This window comes from Macrosteles quadrilineatus, unplaced genomic scaffold (assembly GCF_028750875.1).
Source record: "Macrosteles quadrilineatus isolate MER2022 unplaced genomic scaffold, UCM_ALF_1.0 Scaffold_1__1_contigs__length_201487025, whole genome shotgun sequence".
NCBI classification, from domain to species: domain Eukaryota; kingdom Metazoa; phylum Arthropoda; class Insecta; order Hemiptera; family Cicadellidae; genus Macrosteles; species Macrosteles quadrilineatus.
In genome coordinates this window covers 163218728-163246432 of record NW_026542594.1, presented here as the reverse complement: position 1 = coordinate 163246432, position 27705 = coordinate 163218728, and the positions used below count along the sequence as shown (strand labels likewise).

The window sequence follows — 27705 nt, the reverse complement described above, 5'->3', positions numbered from 1 at the left end:
TGCACAAGACAAGAATACTGTATTTACTAGTGATTGTAAAACTCTTAGGAAACCTCTTTGGCTTAAAACTCAACACCTCAACACATTCTTTTCTTCACAGTGTGTTCCTTGTAAAATTAGCATTCAGTTGTTAATTCTTTCTTACTCACGGAATGCTAATTTGAAGGTTGTCCTTTAACATAACAATAATATGTCATTGTTCGCAAGTAATTTAAAATAATGATATACACTACGCATAATAAATTTTTTATTTGTATTTAAGTGTATTACGGCGAAATGAATCATTCTGCCAAGTAGCAAATTGTCTAACAGAATTGTTTAGTTGAATTAAAAACAAATATAGCTTCATGGTTGATGTACAAAATATTTGATACGTTTATACTACCAGTATTTAAGTTTGCTTGGGTATTTTTTTATTTTATTTAAATGTCTTGTAATAAATGTAAACAAGCTTTATTAATTTTGTACCTAATTAAATTAATATATTTTGATAGTTATATTCACAAAGTAAGAAGTGTAACATTCAATTCAAGGGATTGTGTTATTATAGTTTTCTATTTGTAAAGCATAATATCATCTTAATTTTAATTTTAATTCTTATAGACCATGAGCCACCAATATGAAACCCTCCCCCCCCCCCGTGGGAATTCATGACTTATACTTTTTTTTGTTGGTATTACCTACCAGATTAAGAATTCAATTGTTTGCCTCTTTTAAATTACAGCGTATTCCGGAAAATAAAGAAAAACTGTTCAATTTAAAAACCGTTTTATTAAAATTACATAAGGGTAGCCTTCGTTAATTACTGGTGAAATATTTTTATGGACTTCTTCAGTATGTATTCAAAGGCTTCAAATGAAAATAAAAAAGTTAAAAAATACCTCCCGCTGCAGCAAACCTGCAGGCAATGCGGATTTCAAATTGGCCTGAATTGATTTTCAATTAAATTTATTTTAATAACATTAGATTTAAAGAGTACCTCTAGGAAAGCAATTTTAAGAGATTCTAATTAAATTGAATAAATTTTATTTGAGACATTTTAGACGTAAATTTTACTGGAATGTAAGGTTCCAGTAAAATTAACGTCTAAAACTTTGTTTTCCTCGTATCAAAATCGGATTTGCGGCAATAATTTTATTTTTTTAAATCTCTTTAAAATAATGTGCCGATTGATATGGGTTGCCATTTAGAAAATTTCAACCCTGTTTGTGGGTGGGGGGTGAATTTCAAAATATCACCAAAAACAACCTTACATTACCCTAGAAACGTGTATTGAAGCTTGTTTGAATTTATGAATATTTGTGCTGAGACCATTCATTATTTAGCATGTTAACCCATTGTTCTTTATTTTTACCATTAGCTAGGATTTTTTTCCAATCCCGTGGGATCTTGATTTTGGACATCTCATTAAGAACGTTTCTCCAAATCCTCTTCTCTCTTTCAATGTTTTAATAGTTACATCTAAATAGGTATCCGCAATAAAGTATATCCTGCTGAGTTTCGGAAAACGGCTGAAGGCAATCTGTGCTAGTTCACCAGAGGTTTCTGGAATATTAGTAAGAACCTAAAAGTAAGCCATACCGTCAATTACATACATACATTATTCAATCTTGAGAGGTTTGTCTATACCCTTGTTCTCCAAAGCATGGAGCAGTTTGGTCTTTTCTGTTTTGGTTGGGCATCCATCGACAGTGGCTGATGCCCATGGTACTGGATCTAATGGGTATGTCATCAGCTTCTCAAGGTTAATATCACGTTCTTGGGACAGCAGTAAAACTCCAGAAAAATATTTTTTATCGCTCTTATCTCAACTAATCTGTTTGCATGCAGCTTTCCCTATATTATCTACATTGAGTAAATTGTCTTCCACCGATTCGGGTACATGTCTTCCAGCTGATAAACAGACCATCTAGGAATTCTGATCACAGTTTTCAACTTCAAGCAGAATAATGCATTGTTCAAAAGCATCAAGTACAGTACTTGCAAAATACTTTGCTCACTTATTTTCATTTCATTTGCTTGCATGTCACTGAGAACAATCTGATGACTTCACCATACTTGCATTTTTAAATTCTAACTTGCTGTGGGCCCGTCCTACGCACAGGAATCAACTAATCAAATCAAAACAAACTAAAAAATCTATACTAAAGGACCCATGCTGCACTGCGGCGTTAAAATAAATATCATATCCGACAAATAATCAAATTGATTATTTTTGATTGTGTAATACAGTATCTTAAACTTAACTGATTCAAATGATCAAACGATCAAACGATCAATAGCTCAAATTAAAGCCTATAATTGACTGATTATTTTGAGTCTAAAACATATAAAAAACTTAAACAATACTGGAGCTATTGATATTCAATCATAGAAAAACCTTATATTTTTTTATGTTGGATGTTCACCTTGCGTTTGCTTGAAAACCGTCCGATTTGAATAACTAATATCTTAAATGAAAGCCGGTATTTCACTGAAGGTTCTTAGACCAAAATATATAGGGTTATATAATTACAAATGGTAAAATACTGTACAATTTAAATTGAAATACAAATTAAAAAATATATCAAACCTATGTTTTTTGGTCGAGTAATAAAGTAGATAAATATACGATGATGCTTGATGTGAAATATATGTGTGCATACTACCAATTTAAGACCTCAATCATGAAGATCGGACGTGTAGAAGAGCCAAAGAAACTCGGAAAAGAAAAAAAACAAATTTAACTCCCTTTAGAAATACATGGGGGGTAAATTTAATTTACTTATAAGCCGAGTGGGACTGTTGATAAATATATACTGATGCTTGATGTGAAATCTGTGCGTGCATACCTTCAATTTGAGACCTCGATAATGAAAATCGGGTGGGTAGAAGAGCCAAACGAACTCGGAAAAGAAAAACCAAATTTAACTCCCATAAGAAATACATGGGAAAAAATGTTGTTTACGTATAAGCCGAGTGAGACTGTAGGCAACTATATGCCGATGCTTGATGTGAAATCTGTGCGTTAATACCTTCAATTTGAGACCTCAATCATGAAAATCGGTCGGGTTGTAGAGCCAAACGAACTCGCTAAAGAAAAACCATTTTTTTAAATATATATATTCATGATATTTTCGTGTTTTCCGGAACATGCTGTAATTCACAAGTGGCAAACACCTAAAACCTTAAAGTACATGTCAATACAAACCAAAAAATGTATATGTCGAAAATTCCCACGGGGGGGGGAGGGGGGGTAAACGCCAGCCTCCGCTCTATTAAGTTATGGGACGCCCGACGCCCTGTGATTTCAAAAACTCTCAAATGTTTTAATGAACATGCAAACCATGTGTTGGATAACAGCTGTTAATATTTGTATTTCAGATTGTATTTTTAATATTTTCTTTTTCTTTTTAATTTGATCATCATTGGTTTTTTATTGTTTCAGATGGAAAAGAAGAACAAAGTGTACCGTGGCACAGCCACATCCTTTGGTTTCAAAAAGCCTGCCCTAGCCTCAACTAACAACAACAACCCCATAGGTCTTCCTCCGCCCGTACCCAACAACCAAGACAATGACTCTACCACACGAACAGGTATTTCAACCATATCACAATCACAAGCTTGAAATGGTAAATGCTCTATTTTTTCAACAAATTTTTCTTGGAATAGGAATAGACTTATAAATCACTGTATTTTAGTACTGGTCTCCATAGTTAATTATTTGGAGAAGCAAGGCTAGTGATAAAAAAGTATCTAACACATAATGTATCCTTTTGAAACTTGTTTCTTGAAGATCCGAGTCTACCACTCAAAAGTTTAAGCAATATCTCTACCAATACCTTTACGTGTCTAATATTATTTCATGAGAATAGTATTGAAAACAGTGGAGTAGGAACGCAAGGAAACACGTTTCTCCAGGGCATTTTACAACTCCACCACTTATTGAAATACTAGCTAATACTGTAGTTGTAACCTTGAAAAAATAACTTATGTTATAACTGTCTCACTTTTGTACATCTATTACAATAAACATTTCATTCGATGTAAAATGGATGACTTTTCCACCTTTAAAATCAATTGTTAACTAAGTACAGGGCTATTTATTTATACAATAACAATTTAATCTCAAGGTTTTGAAGTGAATTTATTCTATTTACCAACAATCAATATAAGCTTTAATGCAAAAAGGAAATACCATAATTGTGGAGGTACAGTCATCGTAGACATAACAATGAGTTTCAAGGCTAAACTACCCACATGGAGCCATCCTGGCATAGAAACACCTCAAGGGCAGATGTTTACACAATATTACTGTCATGTAATGCACCACATGTTGAACAGATGTGGTGTGAAATTAATATTTTACATTAAAGATGCTCTTGTCCAGCTAACGCATGTCCTTGGCCCATGTAAATCCACTTGTGTGTGTTTGGTCTCAAACTTTCACTGTTTACTGGCCTGTCCTTGTACTTATTGATATGAATTATCACTCGTCATGCCTGAAGTAACTTAATGACACAATAGATTCAGTTAATTATGTAAGAATTAAATGCATACTAATTATGTTCAAATCTTTGTGAAAATTCCTTGTTGAAAAAGTGAATATTTCTTTAAATATAGACAGAGTATACATTTAGGCTACAGAGCCCATATAGCTTAAAACAGATTTTTCAATTGGCTTTTAATTTTAGTGAAGTTTTACCTTAATTTTTGTATAGTTTTGAATATAGTTTGACTGTGTTACAACTAAAAATTCTGAAATAAAAATAACAATGTACCATCGATATCCCGGTATCCCTGAGTGTAATTAATGTGTGCCCACAATCTAAATCCCATTATGTAAACACAAATATTCCATTTAAATATTTTCTGTAATATAATTTATTTTACTATTGACTTTATTTTCAGGGACTCCACGTTTGGCTCGACCTAAAAAAGAAACCAACAGCATCAATGCAAGAACAAATCGCTTTGGTTTCAGACCCCCTCCAACCATGTCAAATAAAGTGGCTGATTCACAAAACACAAAAGCCAACCTTAGGGTGAGTTTAGTGATCTGTTTGTTTTATTTGTCGATTAAGATTTACCTAAGGGTCTTCTTTTCATTTTCCCTCGATTGTTCTCTGTAGTAATTAATAATCAAATTGCTTCCATTTAATTGACTTCATTAAAAGTTTGAATATACATTCATTGTGTGTGTTCTTGGAGCTTTCTGAAAATCAGAAGGCTTGGATTCAGCGAATGCCTTAGAACTTTTACCAAAACATAAATTAACTTAAAATTTAATCTCTACCTGTACGTCTACTTTATTAATCACAAGTAATAAATAATTTTAAGTAAATATATTATGTAGTTTGGTTTATAATAACAAAATAGTCCAATAGCTTCATGCCCATTTGTGTGATGTAATTTTAAGATATTGTTATAATGCCAGTTTCAAATTGAGGTAGGTATTCAAGTGAAATATAAAATTCCCAATTCAACGGAACAATTTTTATTAGCACATCGCTTTAAACGCACTGAATCTACAAGAACCAGGCGGTACTGAAACGGTTCTTGTGGGAAATATCAAATATGTGAACCGCTGATCATGTGTCTAATTACAATGCCAAAGTGTCTAGTTTTACTATTTTTAAGAAAAATCATTAATGGCTTACGTAGTATGCATCAGACATTCCTAAAATATAAAGTGTTAGGGGACGTTGGTTTAAATGGAAAAACTGTTATCCAGACTGGCCTCAGTCTGGATAAGAGGGAGTCTACTGCAGTGTAAGAAGCACAAAAAAACCATCATGTTCTATTATAAAATTATATTTTCTTTACTAAAAATGTTATTCCTTTAAAGTCAAACCTCAAAAGCACTTCCAAATTGTTAGGTTATTTGACCCTATCATGGTATATTACCAATTAAAAATGGTTCTTTTTTAACGATTGTTCTCTGATGTTTTGTAGCTGGAAGGCCTTGTCAAGGAAGAGGCAGTCAAGACGCACATCCCCCGTATCTCGCAGCTGCCCCGCCCACAGTTCCCTGTGAGACTAGCCACCCCCGCTGGCTACCACAGCCGCACCGCTTCAGCTGACAAGTCGGCTAAGACAGCAGCCAACAACAACACAGCACGGCGCTCACGCTCTGAAAATGGCGGATCTTCTGCGTCTTCTGTGAGTATTTCTATGGTGGTTTGGTTTCTATTTGGGCTATCCTTAGGAAAAATTCACTTCCGAATACACTTCAATTTATTATTTATCCTTCACACTGGGTTTTGAGAAGTACTGAAAACTTTGAAATTAAGAAAGCTTGGTTGGTTTGTCATTTCTAAGTTTATTATTTCATATTTGGACATGGTTTTGGTGTCGAAAAAATGTCTTCAAGGTGTTTGCTCTAAAACTAACTTTGTCCTTTATAGCTTCTCCAGTAATTTGGTAAAATAACAGTATATTTCTATTTAAAATCATAGTTTAACTTTAAAGGGATAAAACACTAGCGTTACACTCTTATTATTGTGGTCACTTGAAAAACCTTTAAAAGCCCTGAGTAATATTGGCCCTCTGGGTAATTCATAAAGCTATATCTCTGCAGTACAATAATATTTGTGTCAAGATCTGTGAATCATTATTGGTAAAAGAAATATCAACATTATTTAGCTTGAATTAAGAAACATTAGGTATCAATGCATGGTAAATAATCAACAACACAAAAAAAACCACTGTTGTTTGTGAAATTGCTAAACCCGCCAAAATTGTCATTGATGAATCACCCAAGATGTTCCTATTTCCAGTGTCATTTGTAACAAACTCATTATCAGGTAATTTTGATATGTTATTAGGACAGGACTGTACATTAGAACCTCCAATACCCTTGGTACAACCAGTTCTCAATAATTTTTGCCTCTGGATAGCTTATGTATAATTAATTGATATTGTAAGGTATTGACTTAGAAATCCTATTTTGTAAAAAGCAGCAAATTAGGATTGCTAAGGTAAGACCTTACAATTTCAATTCACAACCAGTTCATTAGGATATTCTACCTTTTTCACGCTTCTGTTGTTCTGTTAGCCTTCCAACTGCATAAGTCTTAAACTAATAAATCATCATTTGTATGTGTTTTGATTTGAAATATATTGCCTTGAATTCATTTTACAAATGTGCTTTTACTGTAGATATTTCATAATTCTTACAGATGGTAAAGTTCTCCCTAGCTTTATTTATTATTTTTTATGAAACGTTTCTTGCTCCTCTGATTTTTTTAACCCCTTTGTGTTGACCCAGTTTTGTTATCTTGAGGGATATGAGGGATGTTACTACACAGCAAGCTGTAAATTATTCAAACGATTTCTGAAATCAGTCGTTTATGAAGATTGGATAATGATATGCCAATAGCCGTAAAATAATGTACATTGTGTTCAATGAAGATTCATTTTTAAAATGTTTACTGTAGCAAAGTATAAAGGGTATCTAAAAAATGTATATTCTTCCATTGCAACCTTAACAACAACATTAAGGACTCTTGCAACACTTGGGTAAACAGTAAACATGACACAGCAAGGCTACATTTCTCAACTCTTATCACCTATGTCCTGTCTGATTTGTGAAGTATTTTGAGAACGAAATCAACATTTTAACTCTTCAATTACTCATGAAATAAATTCAAAAATTCAAAACTGCCTGTACCTTAAGTTAGTGTCATGCTGTACAGGCTATTTCAGAGCTGTTGTAATTCAGAATTATAATAGCCAAAATAACTTGCACCCCAAAGATATAGTGTGTGTTTAATAATTGATTTTTGGATACTGAACTATACATTCTATCTTTATGAACCTGGTGTAGCCAACTTTTTATTCAAAAAGGAATGTACCCAGACAGCACAGAGTTATCTATAGAATATCTTATAAACATTTCACTTGGATATTTAAGATATCTATAGATGATCAATATCCAGATATTTATATTTGTTAGATATTGTGAAGAAGTTTAAATGTCACTAATTTCTACTTTCAACAGATATTAGATTTACAATATCTTAAGAACTTCTAAAACTGAATGTTATACGGATATCTGATTACAGATCACAAAAAATATATAATAAATACATAAAAATACAAAATAATAAAGATTTAGTCTGAAAAGCACATTTATCAGTTGAATATTTTCATTAAATAGTACATAAAAACAATTTTTGAAGAAAAAAAACTAGACAAAATTTTTTATACCCGGACAGGTTTCGAACCTGATACCTTCATCTTATGAAACTCTTACCTTACCTCTGAGCTACCTGTGATTGTTGATATTAATAGTTTTCAAGCGGTTAAAGAGGAGCCAACAGCTGCAATGGTCGCAATACTTAAATATTTTTGATACTATGATTCTGTTTAGGCATCAAGTTGTTAAATTAATTGTTTTTCTGGCAGATGGAGAGAATACTAATATCTGAATATAGATTAATTAATTACCATTAGTAATGTTATTATAATGGTTATATTATTAATTAATATTTACCCTTAAATTGATCAACCCATATAATTTCCTCAAATAAGTTGAAGAATTTTAACTAAAAAGAAAACATTTAAATTAAATCTATATATTAATAGGCAAGCATGTTTCTTTAAAACCTTTTTTCTCAGCTCGTGTGCATCGTGGGGTAAATCTACGCATACCGTTAGAAAGCTATTTTCCTGTAGGTGTGCAGAATCCCTTTATAAATTTAAATAGGCTCAAAGATAAGCACAAAAAATGAGTTTAAAAATTAGAAAAAATTAACATGGATCTTATGCGTTGCCATGCTGGTGACGAAATAACAACAAAATATAAACAGAAAATCAAAACAAATGGAAGAAACTCCAATCACATGTTTTATTTACAGTGTGGGGTGAAAATAGAGAAGTGAGTTAGTTTACATTACATATTTTTGGTCGAGTTTCGACCACTGGACGACCTCTCGTTATTATTATTATAAAAAGGTGTTTAATCATACATTCAAAGTCAATTAATTGTATAATGTTTTTACGGAATGGCTTAACAGTTTTTTTTTGTTTCTCACAACTTTTGGATCGTGCGAGATTTGTGTTATTATATTACGTGGTGTAATGCATATTTCTTCCCTTCTGTCTGACTGAAATAGTTTGACTTTAATGAAACACTCCCTTTGGAAAAGTGTAGTCATTCTTGTAAACATCGCTTATGCAATTTTTGTCCACTTTGGGCTGATTAAAATTATTTGATTTTTTAACGCGTAGCACGCATTAGAGTAACGGAGACAACATAATGTAATTAATCTACCAAAATAGCCACATAAAAACTACAATTAAGTTTTGGTTTCATTAGTGTTTGTAGATTTGTTGGATGATTTTAGATCCTGTGTTTTTATAAGGCTAACTGTAATATTAAATATTCTAGATGAAACAATAATGCACTTATCAGCATTTATCGTCTTTATAATCAATATCCAATCGTCAATGTAGGATTGATATTTACAGGATATCTGGTCGTAGATATCTAGTACTGAATATATGTACAATATTTGTAGGATATTGCATCTAAACATTATATAAATATCTACTGTGAAACTCTTAATATCTATTAAATATCTATAAAATATCTTAACAGATATTTTACAGATTTCTTAGATAAGATATTTTAAAAATATATTATATTACATTTAGATATCTTTAGGCATATTTCAACCACTTTGAATATCCAATGGATATCTGGTGCTGTTAGGGTAGTTGAATCTGCCAATCGTAGAATATGCAACAGTCTAAAGTCTATTTTCTTCTTTTTTTGTAGCTGAGATGGTTGATTTGGTATTAACAATGCTTTAGCTTGCTTTGCTTGCAATAAGTTGTTCTACCTGTTTGACTTTGTTAAATCATTGACATATTCAACAAAAAACAGTAATTTTGTTGATAAGTAGACTCTGTTAGGTGCTCCGCTACTGTACTTCCATTTTTATTTTTCAGACCCCTACAGTTTATTATGTTTGTTTTGTTTATAAGGTAAACGATGCAGACTCGGGAGTGAGCAGCCAGAGAAGTGGAAATGAGCTGGAGATGATAGAACAACTGGAGTGTAGTCCGTCAGCCAGGAACAGGCTTAGGAAAGCTCAGGTTTGTCTATGACTTTGAAACCTACACCCAAAAATTAAAGGGATGAGCATCGATAGATCTACCATCAATGTTCATCATCGATTGTAATATAGGTATCAACCATTCTTGGACCGATGTAAAACATCTATATTTTCAAGGCAAAACATATATTTGATGTTTTTTTTTCATTTTGAGTTTTTGGTCTACTTTCTATTTCAGCTAATTATTAACCTACTAGATATACATTTTAGATTGGCAGTTTGTCTTTCAGATTTGCAAGACGAAATATCGTCTGAATTTATTATGCTAGATCAGGAGTGCTTTTGATGAAATTGATTAACAATGAATTCATTTTTGTCTGCATTTAGAACAAGCACCTCATGAAAGAATGTAAATATCACACTCTCACTCTATTCTCGTCTAAATCTAGTCCATTTCACGATATATTTGGAGTAGATTTTTCATCAGCCTTAATAGAATAAATACAATAACTCTATTTCCTGTTAAGAACAACATTTAAATTTTCTGTGACGAAAACTATTCAGTTACAGAAAAAAAACATCGAACATTCGATAGTTGGCCAAAAACATTGGTAACCTATCGATGTCAAAAACATCGGCTATCGATGCTCATCCCTAGAACACATGCAGCGAATATTGTGGCTGAGAGGATAGGTAAAGCTCATTTTGATGTATCCATCATCAAAATGGACTAATGAATCTGTGATTTTTAATTAAATATAGCATTTAATTATGAGAGAGACACACATTGATGAAAGATGTTGAACTAAACCCTATACAGAATCAACCAAATCGGTAGCACAATTGTACGAGTAGTGTGTAGGGTTGATCAGCCAAACTTTGCTGGTGCGTAACCGGCTGTCTGCACTATCACAGGCTTGTCCATGTTCCTTAAACTTCAACAGTTCATTGTCTTTAGATTACCGGACGTCATGTCTTTAGAACTTCTATGTGGTAGAAATATGATCTACTAAAGTTGATTAGAAAATTAAACTGATAAAAATGTTTGCTTATTATGGTAATATGTTCGGGGCTTTACAACATATTTTTAGAATTAAAAGTTTTCTTATTCTTGCAGAAATCCCGTCCAATGGAGATGATCTTCCCGAACGGAAATGAGAAGAAGTTTGAGCTGCGTGACATGCAAGGCTCAATAGAAGTAACGGAGATCCTGCCTCTGGAGCTGCCACCGCTGCCGATGTCCAAGAGACTCATGCCTCGCTACGACAGACTGAGCAGCAGGGAGAGTGGCAGCTCGGAGGATGACGAGGGTATAGACGAAGAGAGCGGGGAGGAGAAGCTGCACAGGTTAGAACTAAAGGATCTGGAGGTTTAAAAAAAATGTTACAAAACTCCAGAGCTCCAGGCTAGGCAGTTGACGGCACAAACAGTTGACAGCACAAGTAATTGGATAAAGCCTTAATATTAGGGGTAAAATGTAAGCACAAAATATTTTACTAATCGAACTTTAAACTTTGTGTGTGCTGTCAACTCCCTGGAACTCTATTATTAGATAAGTTAAAATAACACACAGCAAAATAAAACTGAAAAATCACTGACTTTTAAGTACTATACATGTTTTCTGTTTTAACTGACCATGGCTACCTGATTTAGGCAAAGTTCGGTGAGTGTTATTTAAGAGAGGATGCACAGTACTAAGAAATATTTTAAAGAATTGTACTTTAGAACTCAAATCATCCAAACTCCAACTATCTTTTTTTTAAGAGGTTGGCGGCCTCTTTTAACCTTGCATTTGCCCGTCCACATAGACTACAGAACTGTGTGTGGATCGTATACAGTAAAGCAAGGAGTGAGCCGGTACAGTACAAAGGTGATCTGTTTGATAAAATGTTTTCGGCAGTGACCAGGATTCGAACCAACGACATCGCTGCCTTGGGCCTGAAGTCTGCGACACTACCCACCGACTCACTAACCAGTAATTCACCGATCTGAATTACCGATTATCCAAATCGCTTACAGAAAGAATCGTTAAACCCTATAACTATAGTAATAAGAATCATTATCAAAGAAGGCAGAAGGCATGATGGCGGTAAAGTCCTGAACATCTCCTGCAATCGGGTCATCATCGTATCTCGCAGTCACTCAAACATCATTCAGTAAATCACAACACAACAATACAACTTCTGTGATTATGCAGAATGCTGAATATCTTCCGCAGTCAAGTTCAGGTAGTTACAGCTAAGTTGGCACTTGGGCCTGGCGCACCACTGCGTGGCAGTTTAGGCGGGGGGTGGGTGGAAGCTAGGCAAAGATCTTTCTGCAAGCATTCCGCTGCGGACTCACGGGGTTGGCGCCTCCAAACGATGATAACATCATACTAAACTAATAACGAGAGGAGATGACTAATACGGTGTGGTATTGTTATGAAAACCCAGGGGAATACCTAAACACTCTGCTTTATTAGAAAGTCGTTAGCTTTGCTAGCATCACATGTTTCTTTTTTTAGTGTAAAGCATTTTGTTTGTAGTTAAAAAATAGGTAAGATTAATTTTATTAATAATTTGTGTTGCGGAAATATTATAAAAGTGAAAGTGTTCGACATACTAACTTTTAACTAAAGTAGTCATAATTAAAAGCGTTCCGTGTTTTCATCCATTCCAGCACCTTCACGCGGGCCACGAGGACAGTTGATGCTACCCGCTTGACTGCAGAAAATGTTTTTGACATATGTAAGTAGAGAATTTCTATCGATCGGTCAAATGCCAACTTAGCTGGAACTACCTGTATAGATAATCATAATCTTTTGTGGGCACAGAAACATCATCCTTTTTTTTTCTTTTGAAATCGGGGCAAAATCTTGAAAATCTTCCTTGATCTTGTAGCTATCATCATCATCTCCTGTGGTCACTAAAAATCATTGTCACCCTCCGCAATCGCAGCAAAAACGTTAATTTTTCAATCACTAAATCTTGATAGTAGGAGAGGTTGACATCTTGTTTATGTTTCAGAGATCGAGTGCTGAGTGAGAAGGATGAGAAGGGTGTGGTGGGGGCGGGAGATGAGCCAGCAGGGGAGGTAGATGACCTGTGGGGCCACGGGGAGGCGATGGTAGGAGAGGAAGATCTAACCAACAGTGGACAGGAGTCTGACCCTGGTAAGAATATGCTGCTAACAATATTATGTGCATTGTGTGTCTTGTATGTTCATTAACCTGGTGATCCATCATCTAAACTAGTGAAGTAGGATTCACTAATAGTAATCATTACATAGTAATCATTACATGTCTCAGATCTCATGTTTTTGGTTTGATTGCGATGAAAAGTTTATAGGTTGTTTCTAATGAAATTGGGGTTTCAAATGCTCGGAATTGTAAATCTTGAATCTGCATATTTAAACCTAGGTACAGTAGACTCTTGCTCATCCGGACTAATGTGGTGGACGTCCGGTCCGGATTATGATAAGTAGATTCATCGTTGGAGGTAAAATCACAACAACATCACAGAAACAAAGTTTACGCTGTTGTTGCGGCTGCCTTTCATGTGACAGCTTCAGCAAGTGGGATATTTTCTGTTTGCTTCTGTCGTTGTCTGATTCACCTGAACTCTCATCTGATTCTTTCAAAACAGTTTAGTATTTAAACCAAACCTATTACCGTATGTCTCATGATAAGACCTGGACCCCGGGACCAATTTTTTATTTTGGCCCCTAGAGGCCAGAAACACCGTACGTTACACCAGAGTTCCACCATTATCCAATTTTGATAAAATTTGGTAAAAGTGTGTAAACTTGTGTTTATTCAAACGTGATCTCAAACCAACATGAACAGACAATGGGAACTGGGGCTTATGAGGGGTTTTATGGGTTAAAAATTGGGTTTTCCCGTTTTTAAACCTAAAACCATTTAAAAAAAATAAACTGTGCAATTTCTTTCTAATCCATTTTGTAGTGCTTGAAAAATAAAATACTATGTTGAAGCGTTGCAATTCCCTCAATGGTTACAGAGGAAATTAAAAAAAAGATTTAAATAAAAAAATCTATATTATTCTTATGAAGAATAAGTAAACTGTCGTAGTTTGCTTGTTTATCAACATATTTGGTAAAATTTTGAAAAATTTGTAATTTCATACTAAACTGTTAACATTTAACTAAAAAAACACTTTTTTACCTTCTCTGTAGCAGCAAACCTAAGTACTCGTTTTACCAATCTTATTTAAATAAGGAATAAATATTACTCTTTTACTCAAATACAAATTTGCCCTGTGCTGTAATTCAATAAACACACTCGTAGTGTTGTGCACTAATTAGTGTTTACTTCATTCTGTGTTAACCTTTACGCAAAAGTTATTTTTCTTGAAACACCAACCAATTGAACTTGTAATTGCAAATTGTTTTCCCAAAGTTACGGTGACAGCGTGGGTTTGCATGTCTAGGGCAAGGCTAGGGGATGCAGTAACAGGGGTTGTGAATGAATGAGTCAGGCATGGGGCTATTGATCAGTAAGCAGTATATACATGGAAGGGAGGAGGGGGGAGTCAGTCTGTTGTAGCCATGTAGCCTGACGCCTGTCTGTCTGTGAGGATACGGTAACATGATTCATCTGTGAGTAATGGGTTTAATGTCAGTAAATTGTAAATAATATAGAGCTGTGAAAATGTACTTATTGTTTTGAAAATATATTTTTGACAATAATGTTTTTTATGTTTGAATTTTACTTAGTTTTGTTCACTTTAAAATTACCTGAGAGTAAGGACACCAACTATTACTTATTTTTTCTTTCATGCGTTCTGTCAAACATAGTAAATATGTAATTGTATAAGAAGCTAAATTGGATACTTTTTTGATTTTGGACTGAGTTTTATTCATCCAATTGAAGTGTTTTTCAGTCGAAATTTGAAAGTTATTGTCTTTAATTTCATCTTTATTAAGTTTGGTGCAGTGCTAAGATGTGCTGTTAAATTCGTTATTATCTTAGTAAGATAAACAAAATTTCTTATCATTCAACTTAATTCTTCAGTGAAACAGCGAAGGGAGCAGTAAACTAATATTAGGGAAGGAGAATAGGGCTACTGTTCTACTCTTGAACCAGTATTATGCTAAATTTAAAGCAACGGTTTTTTGTCCTTACTTTATCACAATAATACATGCAATTGCTGACACCACCCGGATTTAAAGAGATGATGAATTGCTATAAACATTCTTTTAATTTTTTTTTCTCCTCAATAAAAAAGGTATTCTCAGTTTTTAGTATACGCGAGTGAGGTTGTAGGAAATAAAATAGTTCAATTTTCTACTATGATAACCATTTTCATCCACTTCCCTCTTGGAAATCATATCTCCTAAACTTGATTTGTAATTTATTTCACAATCTGTTGCTACATAAGTATCATACAGACTAGATTTACTGAATGTCGCCTACACAACTGTTAGCAAAACATGTAATAGCTTGTAAAATACCACATCATTGTAACCTTCTTCTTGCGACGATGAAATATGCTTTTGTTGACCAGTGTGAAGCTTCCTTCACCAACTAATCCATACATCTGTGTCAACAGTTTACGCTTACCATTCTAACCAAAACTGTCTCTGTGTGTGTATGTGTATATACTAACCAGCATTGTGTGTGTGCCTGCTTGTGTCGCTTATGCACCTAACCGCCCGCTTACAGGCCCCGAGATGACGCCACCGCTGCGCTCGGTGCTGCTCTCTATCGAGGACCACTCGTTTGCCGCGCTCGCTGCCATGTCCTCGTCGGCCATGTTGGAAGACGAATGCTATCCTGAACTCCCGGACTTCCAGAACAGTCTCAGTCTGACAAGCACGTCAAATGTCACTAGTCCTAATGAATCTCCACCGCAAGAGCAGCAAGAGAAAAAGAGTAAGAGTGGATTGGGTGCTCTTGCTTCTTTCTCTTTTTTTGTAATTTATATTATTATAGTTTCAAGTTTTTATTTCACCTTCCTAAACTAATTTAAAATAGTTACTCTAAATTCACATTATTATTTTTAATTCTGAGATGGCAATGTAGACTAAATCATCATTTTGAAGTATAATATGTTACTTTTTGTACACTTCTTAACAATATACAGTCCTATTGAAGGAAGAATAATTTTAATAAAGAATCACAGTTGGTTGCGTTCTTTCATATACACTTATAGTTTGCTATATTTTGTTCTGTGTTCAATATTTTGTGAAAAATCTTATTTAAATAATTAAAGTCATTTAATACATCAATGTTGAATACTAAATCTGCTAATCTTAATCGTAACCTTCGGTAATCATTATTTTTATCAGCTATATTATTTTTATTACCCAATGCTATCTAATTCACTTCTTTCATTATTTTTAGTTTGTCTATTATTAGTTTTTATACCTTGTCATCACCAAAATATTGACATTGACAAGGTTGGTGTATATTTTCTTTGCTTGCTTTATTTCCTTTATGTACAGTTTGTTTTTTCATGTAATGTTTGTGCATGCTTGTATTTGCTTACATTCGCCTGATCATCATGATTAATTCTGAAACTTATTTTGTAAATAATTACCTTTATTTAGCGATAAGAATATTTTTTTTTATGTGCTATATAACATTATCAAAATTAAAGTTACTGATTGCTGTAAGGTTGAATAGCCTGCCAGTCAAGTTTGACTTAATGTTTGTAAAAATCAAACCCTTTTTACAATTGTGTTTTCAAAATGAAGCACACATAAACTGAATTGTATCAAGATGATACAGTAGAATCTCTGCTATCCGAATAAATTGGAACCATGCCACATTTGGATGATTGAAAATTTGAATTGTTGGGTTTTACCGGAATTTGTGTATTTTACAGAAAATATACCGAGTCAAGCCAATTTTTGTTAGTAGAGTTTGTGATAGAAAATTTTCACTTCGCTGTGACTGCGATTGCAGACGATAATGATTTTCAGTGACGGGGAAACGAAGATTATATCTACCAGACCAATAGATATTCAAGATTTTACTACAGTCGAGGAAAAAGATAATGTTTTTTCCTGACCAAGGGGAGATGATGTTCATTTCTACAAGACTGCAGAAGATGTTAAAGATTTTGCCACGAACGCGGGAAATAATGACAAGGACAAGTTTCCATGACCGTGCGAGACAATGATAATGTTGGGAGGACTATGGGAAATATTCAAGATTTGGCCGTGATCACATAAACTTGTCATAAATTAACATTTAATTCATATATAAATTGCATAACAATGTTCAAACAATTATCACAAAATATTACAGTAGTCTATTGCCATTGGTTTAACTATACTTAATAAATTACATTATCCCCATCAAAAACAATGTTAGCATAATTTCTTTACTAAATACATAATCTGTCGGCTTAGTACTTATCATTAACAGAAGCTTGATTTAATTGTTCTATAGATGATGACAGCCCCGGCACTCCTGGTACACCAACTCATACCTCTAACTCTCTGAGTCTCTCATCTGACATCCGGGACAGAGACTTCATTGATGATGAGATCTGTGACCAGCCTGGCCTAGTGTACAACAATATGACAGCCAACAGTTCAGGAAACACCCTGGTGGCTGATGCTCCCTCTCCTAGACCTCTCAAACCTCGTGAGTACTACACAAATATCAGTAGTAGATCTGTGGCCAGCCAGGCCTAGTGTACAACAACATGACAACAACAGTTCAGGAAACACCCTGGTGGCTGATGCTCCCTCTCCTAGACCTCTCAAACCTCGTGAGTACTACACAAATATCAGTACTAGACCTGTGACCAGCCTGGCCTAGTGTACAACAACATGACAGCCAACAGTTCAGGAAACACCCTGGTGGCTGATGCGCCTTCTCCTAGACCTCTCAAACCTTGTGAGTACTACACAAATATCAGTAGTAGATCTGTGACCAGCCTGGCCTAGTGTACAACAACATGACAGCCAACAGTTCAGGAAACACCCTGGTGGCTGATGCTCTCTCTCCTAGACCTCTCAAACCTCGTGAGTACTACACAAATATCAGTACTAGATCTGTGACCAGCCAGGCCTAGTGTACAACAACATGACAGCCAACAGTTCAGGAAACACCCTGGTGGCTGATGCTCCTTCTCCTAGACCTCTCAATTTCGTGAGTACTACACAAATATCAGTAGTTGATATGTGACCAACCAGGCCTAGTGTACAACAACATGACAGCCAACAGTTCAGGAAACACTCTGGTGGCTGATGCTCCCTCTCCAAGACCTCTCAAACCTCATGAGTACTACACAAATATCAGTAGGTAGTAGATCTGTGACCAACCAGGCCTAGTGTACAACAACATGACAGCCAACAGTTCAGGAAACACCCTGGTGGCGGATGCTCCCTCTCCTAGACCTCTCAAACCTCATGAGTACTACACAAATATGAGTAGTAGACCTGTGACATAGCCTGGCCTAGTGTACAACAACATGACAGCCAACAGTTCAGGAAACACTCTGGTGGCTGATGCTCCCTCTCCTAGACCTCTCAAACCTTGTGAGTAGTACACAAATATCAGTAGTAGACCTCTGACCATAGCCAGGCCTAGTGTACAACGACATGACAGCGAACAGTTCAGGAAACACCCTGGTGGCTGATGCTCCCTCTCCTAGACCTCTCAAACCTTGTGAGTAGTACACAAATATCAGTAGTAGATCTGTGACCAGCCTGGCCTAGTACTAGTGTACAACAGCCTCACAGCCTACAGTCCAAGATACCTAAATTGCGAATGGAATTGATGCAACATTTGTTGGTTACTCTGCAATTACAGCAACATTCTTATCATCCTTTGTGATCTTAGTAATATCCGCAATAATCCATGTCTAATGCACCAACATCCATGACCATAATTTGCAATAAACTCCAACATTGAAATTGTTTTGTGTGATGGTGGCAACATCTGTCAATCTCTGCTCTTTTTAAATTTCATTAATTTTTGCTTTCAACCAGAACAAATAGCTACACAGATAGAAACAGCCATCTTAAAAATATCTTAGATTAAACCATGAATAATTATGCTACTTGTCCACTAACATTAGTCATCCTGTGATTGTTCCAGTGAGTGCAGCAATAGCCAACCTGACAATAGATTGCAACTCTGGCCGCCACAGCTCTGTTGGTACTCTGTCTCCTTGCGAGAGCATTGCATCTGATGATCTCATCATGGACTATGACATCAGTGCTGTTGAGGAGGATCACAGGTTAGTTCGTTATTCTGCTTAAAAATTAGTGAATCGAATCTGGTCATTAAGCATCTTGACATCTGGTTCATAATGGGTTGACTGCTGTAGTCTGTTCACAAAATGTAGGCGGTTTAAGAGGAAGGTTTCCTCTTACCACTTGTTTGAGCTAAATGCATGTATCAGCTGATCAGCTGTCAGCTGTTGTTTCATAGTTAGGGTGAAGTGGAGGGAATGGAATTGCTTCCCCTTAAACTGCTAAAAATTTTTTGAACCTACTATAGTCTTTTGAATGTTTTGATGTTCAATTAAAATTTTAAATGTAGTTAACTTGCTTTATTATTTACGTTTCTTATAAATTTATATTTTTTTTTAATTTATCAATTTATATTTTATATATTTTTTGGGAAATCAAATATTTAAAATATTTATTTTGTTAGCCTTCTTCTATTGTTCAGAGACTTTGTAACCAAATCCTTTTGCAATCTAAATCAGTTTGAGCCAACAGAAGTTAACTCAAAAATTTGTTGATACATTTCAAAGTTCATTTTATTGTGTGTGCAAAACTAGTTAACAGAAACTATTAAGGTATTCCCCTGACCAATATACAAAAAACTTCTAGATAAACAGTGGTGATTTTTTCTATAATGTGGGACTTTATAATAATACTAAATACAATAGAGTTTAAAATATCTCAGTTTGAGAATCTGCTTAATTGAGGAGAGCGAACAGAGTAACTACCCAATTTTATTTCAAGTTCAAGGAACTCAATTTATCTTGTTGTTCACAACCAAACCACTACTATCCTTTGTTTCCTATGTGATACAAATTACTTTTTTGTTTTAATTTTAGTTTAAATTTTAATTTTCTATAATTTACTATTTTAATTTCTGGTGTTTGCAGTTTTTCTTTTACTAACACAATTATAATACTATTGCTTAGATACCTTTACAGACTGGACACGAGCAGTGTGGATGCTCCGTTGTCGGATGTGGAGGGCGAGGGGGAGGTGGATGAAGACTTTGATTTAGCAGTTCAGGAGCTCTCCATGCTATCCAACAGGCCTGAGTAAGTACCATTGGAGACCTTAGGCTACCTAGTGGAGGAGACATGTGTGGTACACTCTCAAAAAACAATCATAAAGAAGATTATTTCTTTATTCTTTAAATAATTATAATTGTCTTATTTGTCTTTTCAGGGAGGGTTTTGGGGGACCTAATGTCCCCTTCATTTGTATAAAGTACTGAACAAACCTTAACCTATTCATTGAAACAGTTTTAAAATTCCTTAAAACAAAACTCACAAACTTGTAGTAAAATGGCTAAGGTTCAGCTTTGAATACTGTTATACTGTTAATACTGTTTATTGAAATATGTGATTGATAAGTCAATAAAATCCATCCATTGTAGATACTGTGCGTACAGAATCAATAAATTCCAAAGTTGGTGAGACAATATTTACTTAGAACGAATCTCTATCGCCGAAAACATTAGGGGTTGATGTTCTCTTCATCTAAATCAATATTTTGCTGTTATAGAGTTTTTATTCTGAGTAAAGTCAATTAACAACCACACATGTCCTCTCTAAAGTATAAATAGTTTAGACTAGTTTAAATATCAATTAATAAAGGTGATGGAACTTTTGTTAAAGCACTTTTTATCTTTAGAGATTTTCTATCCTCAATTTTACACTGACAAAAATAAGTTGGCGTCTAGTTGGTTTGTTTCGTCATGTTATAGAAGATAGAAGAAGAAAACTCTTCAAACAACTGGCAGCATAGTTATAATATAATTTTTTTATCCAAATGTTTATTGCTCGTTATATAAATAAATGTTTCCTTCTGTGTTGGTTGATAATGGTACATCTATAATTTGCTTTTCAATCTCTCAATCTTAAATGATTGGAGTTAACAATCTAACACGTTTTTAACCTGCTTGTTTAACTCATTTCCTCATTCTAATCCTTATTATTATTCTAAAACATTTTAAAATTATGAAACTATCTATCTAATGACCAATTACTAAGGGGTATTGGTATTACTAGTTCATGGTTTTGTTGGATTGATACTTGAAAGATTTTATTAATTTGGCAATTAATTCATTCGTATCAGAAATCTGCACAGATCAAATCTAAATAATTAATAATACAGTATAAAATATTGTATTTTTATTTGGTTTAGACTTTTTGTTTGATTTTTTAGTATCTGATAGATTTTGGACAGTTAAGCCTATTCCATTTTTCCTTTCATCAGGGCAAAAGGTCAGCTATTTGATGATCTAGTTATAAAGTAATTTATAAAGTAACACTCTTTTAATGCTAGTTTTTAAGTTAAACCCCTTAAAAGTAGTATTGTTTTAATAATTTTTTATTTTGGTTGTGTAGAGCGGGACGGCAGAGGCACTGAAGAGGTTCCCACCTAACACTTTTTTACGTTTCGTACTTTCACACAAACATTCTTACTTCACTGTTTCATCATTCGAGATAAGTCATCCTTATCAGTTAAGATACATAGATTGTAATGTTAAAGGTGCTAGAAACTAGTGTGCCATTTTGTATCAGAGAGGTTTGTTAAGTTTATATATTTTTGTGTATTTAAATTACACATTAAACTGATTTATAACACATTTTGCTATTATGTTGTATTTTAAACATAGGTAAGTAAATTATTTAACTTTAATAAAATTGAACTACAGTATGTTTAAATTATTATTTGATACAAGTTTGGTTTTGTCTTTAAAATTTTGTTTATGTTTTATACAAATTATTCTTTATTTAAAAACTGTTCATAAACAGATCCATTAGCATTAAATAAAACAAAAAATATATCAAACCATACTAAAACCTAAAACATACAGTGAAAGGTTTAGTAATTTTAACATATATCTTCTGGGGAAGATGCAATAAAATGTGGTTTGTACCATATTCATTATGTAATAGAGTATGGGTTTCTTTAACAATATTTATGTTTTCCACTAGTGTTGTTATATCAAAGTATCATTATCAACCAAAGATATCTCTGTATGTGCTTTGTGTTTACTTTTCTTTGTAATATGTTCAATTTATATTCATGATAAAATAGTTATTATTTAGTATTTTTATTAAAACAGCATATCATAAGGTTAGTATTGAACTTTCAAGTGGTGCTTTATTTTTGCTGTCTTTGTATTTCAGAGAGATAAAAATAGGTGCAAAGCCTAAGCAATATCCCTTTTTACACTTGTTTAGATAAATGTTCTACTGCTTAATTAATATTATGGGATTTTGATTTTAGAACATTAAAATTATACATAAAAGTATACCCAACATGATCTTAAATGTCTGACTACACTGGATCGTATTTGGCACTTTTTCCTCTACCTTAGGAAAAAAATTATGGGGAAATTAGCTCTTACTATTTGTCATAGTTTTCTTAAAACTCTTCCTTTTTGTTTCTGTTATCAGGCATGGCTACTTTCTAGGTTCCAAAAATGTAAGATCAAAGAGCCTGCCAATTTTGGGGAATCTTTCTCATTAAGTTGGTCTCATAGCATAAAAAATAAATTGAAATGAGCTACAATATAACTCCAATCATCCAAACTGTATATGTTAACTCCATCTGACTGAATTGCTGACTATCCAAATCTCTCACACAGAAAGAATTTTTATAATCTCAAAATGCAGTAATAAAAATAGTTTTTCATCATTTTCTCCCGCCATCAGAAAAATATATTTATTATCTTCCGTGATCATGGCAAAATCTAGAACATCTGCCATGGTATTGTTGACATCATCATGATCTCCCGTGATTGAAGCAAAGTCCTGAACATCTCCCATGGTTGTTTAGACTTTGTCATCATCTCACGCGGTTACAGCAACCGCTTACTTTAATCTTTTACTTTGAAATGGCAACCATACAAAGGTAGGTATTTTAAGCCAAATATGAATGGAGATGAGTGTAGGATGAGTGGCGTGATCTTGTAGTCTTGTTAGTGACTAAGGCCGACATATTCCTTAGACACAGCTGTTAATTAATTGTCTTCCGTGATCACTGCAAAATCTAGAACATATTCCATGGTCTTGTTGACATCAACATGATCTACTGCAGTCACAGAAACATCATCATCGTCCTCCTCGATCATAGCAAAAGTGTGAACTTTTTCGATCGCACAAACGTTCTGTGATTACCATAGTCACAGCTCGGCTTGATACAAAATATTTTCTATCAAATACCAAAAATTTCGGTAAAAATCCAACTATCAAGATTGTTGACTGTAGGGATGTGATATGTTAACAATCGTTTTGGGTTATTGGAGTTATACTGCATTATTTATTGTATGATTTTTTTACCAAGCTGAATGATTACCAATTTATAATATTTAGTAGTATAAAATAAAAATGTAAAATATGTTTAATCTAGTCAATTAAAGTTACCCTAAAACCAAATCAGTAAACATTAGGTTTATGGCCTTTAGGGTTCTTGATAAGGTTATTCTTTTATCAATAATTAAATGAGTTTCATAGTTACCAGCTAAACATTTTTCAAAGAAAGATAATGGTTTAACAATTTTTTTACTAATCTTAGAAACTAATGAAAATCAAATAATCCTTTTTTTAACTGCCAGTTATACTGTTTATTTGTTTATTGAGGTTTTTTGTTTTCAAAAAGCCTTTTTAATATTTAGTTACATAGACCTATTAAATATTTCCCTTGTGCTCAGTATTTTAGTTTATAAAAATATTGCATTTTTATTTAATTTTATTTATTGTAATTTTTTAATTCATTTCATTTAAATCATAATATTGTTAGTAGCAAGAAAAATATGGTTTAATTATGTAGAATTGTTTTAGAATAAGTTCAGGTTATCTTAAGTATTTAATTATTTACATTTGTTCTGATAAGAGAAATAAAACCATTTTAATTTAAGCTTTGCTTTGTTGTACCAGCAAGCATTTCTAAGTTTAATTTTAATCCTGGTAATAAAAGCTATATTACAGTCTTTCCTCTTATGTCATTTAAATGTAACATACATTCCATTGTGATTGTGACCGTTAGTTGAGATAAAATATATAAAATCGAGTAAAATAGTGGAGTAGGTTGCATAGTTTTTAAAATTCCGCTTTCTTGGCAAGTAAACTGTTTTCACTTTTAAAATCAAACAAAGATAAGGAAGGCTGATTAAGTGCACTTTGAAATACACAATACAAATTGGAAACAGTTCAGGATGTATTAGACTGTGGATATTAACCCTGAAACTGCTGGTTAGATTTCCAAAATGGCATGTTACTTCGTTGCAGTTTGCATAGTAATTTAAAAAAAAATATATATATATATATATATATATATATAATTTACCAGGCAGGCAGTTGTAGTTACTGTATTGGGGCCTATTTTTTCAGAAAGAAACAGAAAGGATTACTATATTATTGGTATGGTAACAAAACCTAACCATAATTGATGACCTCTTTATTTACATGCCGTTAAGAAATATGTCATACTATAGACATTTGTATGGGTCATATAAAAATACACAATCAATTATATATCAGCTTCATTAAATGCAGTTTGTAGGACATCCCATCTGCTCTTTGGAAATAAATATTTTATGTTGTAAACTTGCCATGAAAGTTTTTTTTTTTTTCTTATAAAATGGCTCATAAGCTGACAAACAAAATAAGAATTGTAATTATGCCAACTCTACAAAAAAATACTGTGGGAAAGTTATCAGGATAGCCAACATCTTTAACTTTCCATCTATTCTTATTGCTTGTATGTCAATCTGTTCATTTTGAGCCTGAATATAAAATTAGGATTGGCCATAAAATAACTGACCGGCAGTTCTAGGGAGAATGTGAGAACTTCTCTCATATTTTGTATCGAGACATTTTAATACAAACCTGTCATGTTACCAGAAAGTTACCACGGTTGACAGTGGTTAGTATTATTGAAGTGTTTTCTTTCATTCCAATAGTGGTATTGTAATGATAAGTGTTTTTATCAGGGTACTTAACAATTAGTTATTCTTTTCTAACTTAGTTGTATACATAAAGTAATGATTTTTAGGGACTCTTTGATAAATGCCTGTCGTACTGTATTAGGTTCACAAGTATTATTATGTCCATATATTTCCTCCATTTTACAATTTGTAATTGGTATAATTACTATCCCCTCTCTTGTATGCTGTGATTTATTTAATTGTTAGACTAAATCAAAACTAGTATAATGTTAGTTCTTGTCCATAACAAACAAGCACAAAGTTGATGCCATTTATACAGTTATTGTGATTGTATTAGTAAAACAATTATATTTGAAGTGTGTATTTCATTTTCACATATCCTTGCAAACGAAAAACATATTAGTCAATATCCTCATGTAATACTACAAAATGAGAAGTGAAAGTGACTGTATTCTAATAAGCTACTCCAACAGAGGAAACACTCAATGGTACACTTAAGATGTGTCTAGCACTTGTAGGCTACTCAGGGCCGGTTCTAGGAATTTTTCAGAGTTAAGCGAACACCTGAATCAGCACCACCTAGAACCCCCCCCCCCCCCTTGAGCATAACTTAACCCTATTTGTGAATTTTTTTGGGAAGAACTTTTTATAAGTTTAGGTTGGAAGAATACTTGCAATTAAAGAAGTTTTTCAACTACCTACTGTTTATTATGCACAAAATTTAACATTTTTACACTTTTACTAAATTGCAGAATAAATAAACAGAATAAATTGGAGATGTGATGGTTGAAAAATTCTTGTGGATAAGTGGGATATAGGCCTACACTTTAGCAAAACCCAAAGTTGAAATGAAACCCACAGGCACCGCGCTGTACGCTGTACGCTGCCGAGCGTCAGCTCACTAAAAATCGAAACTGCAAATCAATGCCTTGAGTCCTTGAGTTGAAGTGCTTTACAAGTATACTTATTTTCCAAGTGCTGTTGGTACAAACAGAATAAATGCCTTTAGTGTGGTGCTTTGGATAAACTCTGAGCGAAAAAAAAATTAAGTTGTTCACTTGTCAGTAAAGATGTTTCCAATTTTGTATTATGAAAAAATAATTGTGTCCCGTTGGCGCCACTTTTTTGTGGCGCCATATGCGACCGCGTAGTTCGCGTATGGGTTAAACCGGCCCTGAGGCTACTGGTGTCTAGGGCAATGTTCAACCCCCCCCCCCTTCAATATCATATTTAATGCAACGCTCACAGTGGATGAAGACCCTGTGCTCCGTGTGATTAGAATTTCCGCACAGTGCCCGTTGTTCACACTCTTCCTTGTTTGTCATAAGTATATTTCTGGCACAACATTCTAGAGCTGAAAGCATAAGCGAGTACCCTCTGTACCTTACTTTTCTGTGGATACTCTTAAAACTTCAACATGTCAACTCATAAGTCGTCGTCAATGGGTTAAAGTTTCGCAATATACCTTCTTGTTGATGATTGTCCCCCACTCCATGAACTTAATAAGCAAAACGCCTTTAGCATTCTAAAACAAAGTTGTCATATGATTTATATTTCCTTGCAAAATTTGTCCACCTAGGCTGCTTATACAGATTATGTTGTACAAGTCTCTTATCCTATACTGATTAGTTTCTTAGTTTGTACTGTTAGTTTCAGGATTATCTTACTTCATCCAGGATTCATGATCGGTTACAATACAATCCTCTGCAGTAATTTTTAAAATAAACAGTGAGGAAATCGATGACATACATCAAATGCTACCATTCATCATTTCTCATTCGCCATTATTGATTCAGGTATCTTCCTGTAGCCTAACCTTTCTGTCTCTAGTGCTCTGTAATGAGAAAATATCATTATTCATGAACTTTTTATGAGTTCATCATTCACCTCATATGGCCTTGTTAGGTTTTGTGGTTATCCTTTTTTAAATGAAGGAACCAATCATTCTCAATCAACTTCTGCGGACTGATCTGAGGTTTGTACAAGAATATCCGTGCTACACTCACTACTCCCTCCATAGTGGCCAAATGGTGGCTACTTTCCGAACATCCCTTGTAGGATTATGATGACCATACATGGTGTATGAAGTGTTGGACATTTGTTGGAAAAAGCCAAGTTTCGAGAGAATTTGTTTGTTCTGAGCTAGCACTGGTCTAAGAGAAATTGTAAAAACTAAATTATTTGTTGTTCAGTGGAAGCACAACTTTAATGTATAAAAAAAAAATATGAATATGAACCAAACTGTATTGGAAAAAGTAGCCTCCATGCATCTGAAATTCATGACAAAATAGCTTTAAAAACTAGAAGAAAAATAATTATGTATAAAGTACCTCAAAAAATAATAAGTAATTATGAAGAAGAGAGTACAATTTCCTAGTTGAAACTAAATATTACTTAGCTATTACACTAGTTACACAGTAAAATACTTTAATTAAATAGTCAAAAACCAAAAATTATGAAAAATATTAAATAGTATTACTTATACCCTAAAAAATAAATCTTGGTATATCATGTGACTAAATTGTCCAGTTCGCATTCTCCTTGTTAGAC

The 27705-nt window shown here is 33.8% G+C and overlaps 1 protein-coding gene across 1 annotated transcript in view; it reads left to right on the top strand.

Moving 5' to 3' along the window:
* The window catches only part of LOC129002145 (uncharacterized), an 85544-nt gene that overhangs the window by 14590 nt on the left and 43249 nt on the right, over positions 1-27705 (top strand). Inside the window, exons 4-13 of the mRNA XM_054429746.1 lie at positions 3428-3575; positions 4891-5024; positions 5935-6141; positions 9973-10083; positions 11161-11390; positions 13052-13197; positions 15709-15918; positions 17443-17640; positions 19102-19243; positions 20177-20290. Of these exons, the coding sequence (XP_054285721.1) occupies positions 3428-3575; positions 4891-5024; positions 5935-6141; positions 9973-10083; positions 11161-11390; positions 13052-13197; positions 15709-15918; positions 17443-17640; positions 19102-19243; positions 20177-20290 (1640 nt within the window). The remainder of the gene's footprint in view (positions 1-3427; positions 3576-4890; positions 5025-5934; positions 6142-9972; positions 10084-11160; positions 11391-13051; positions 13198-15708; positions 15919-17442; positions 17641-19101; positions 19244-20176; positions 20291-27705) is intronic.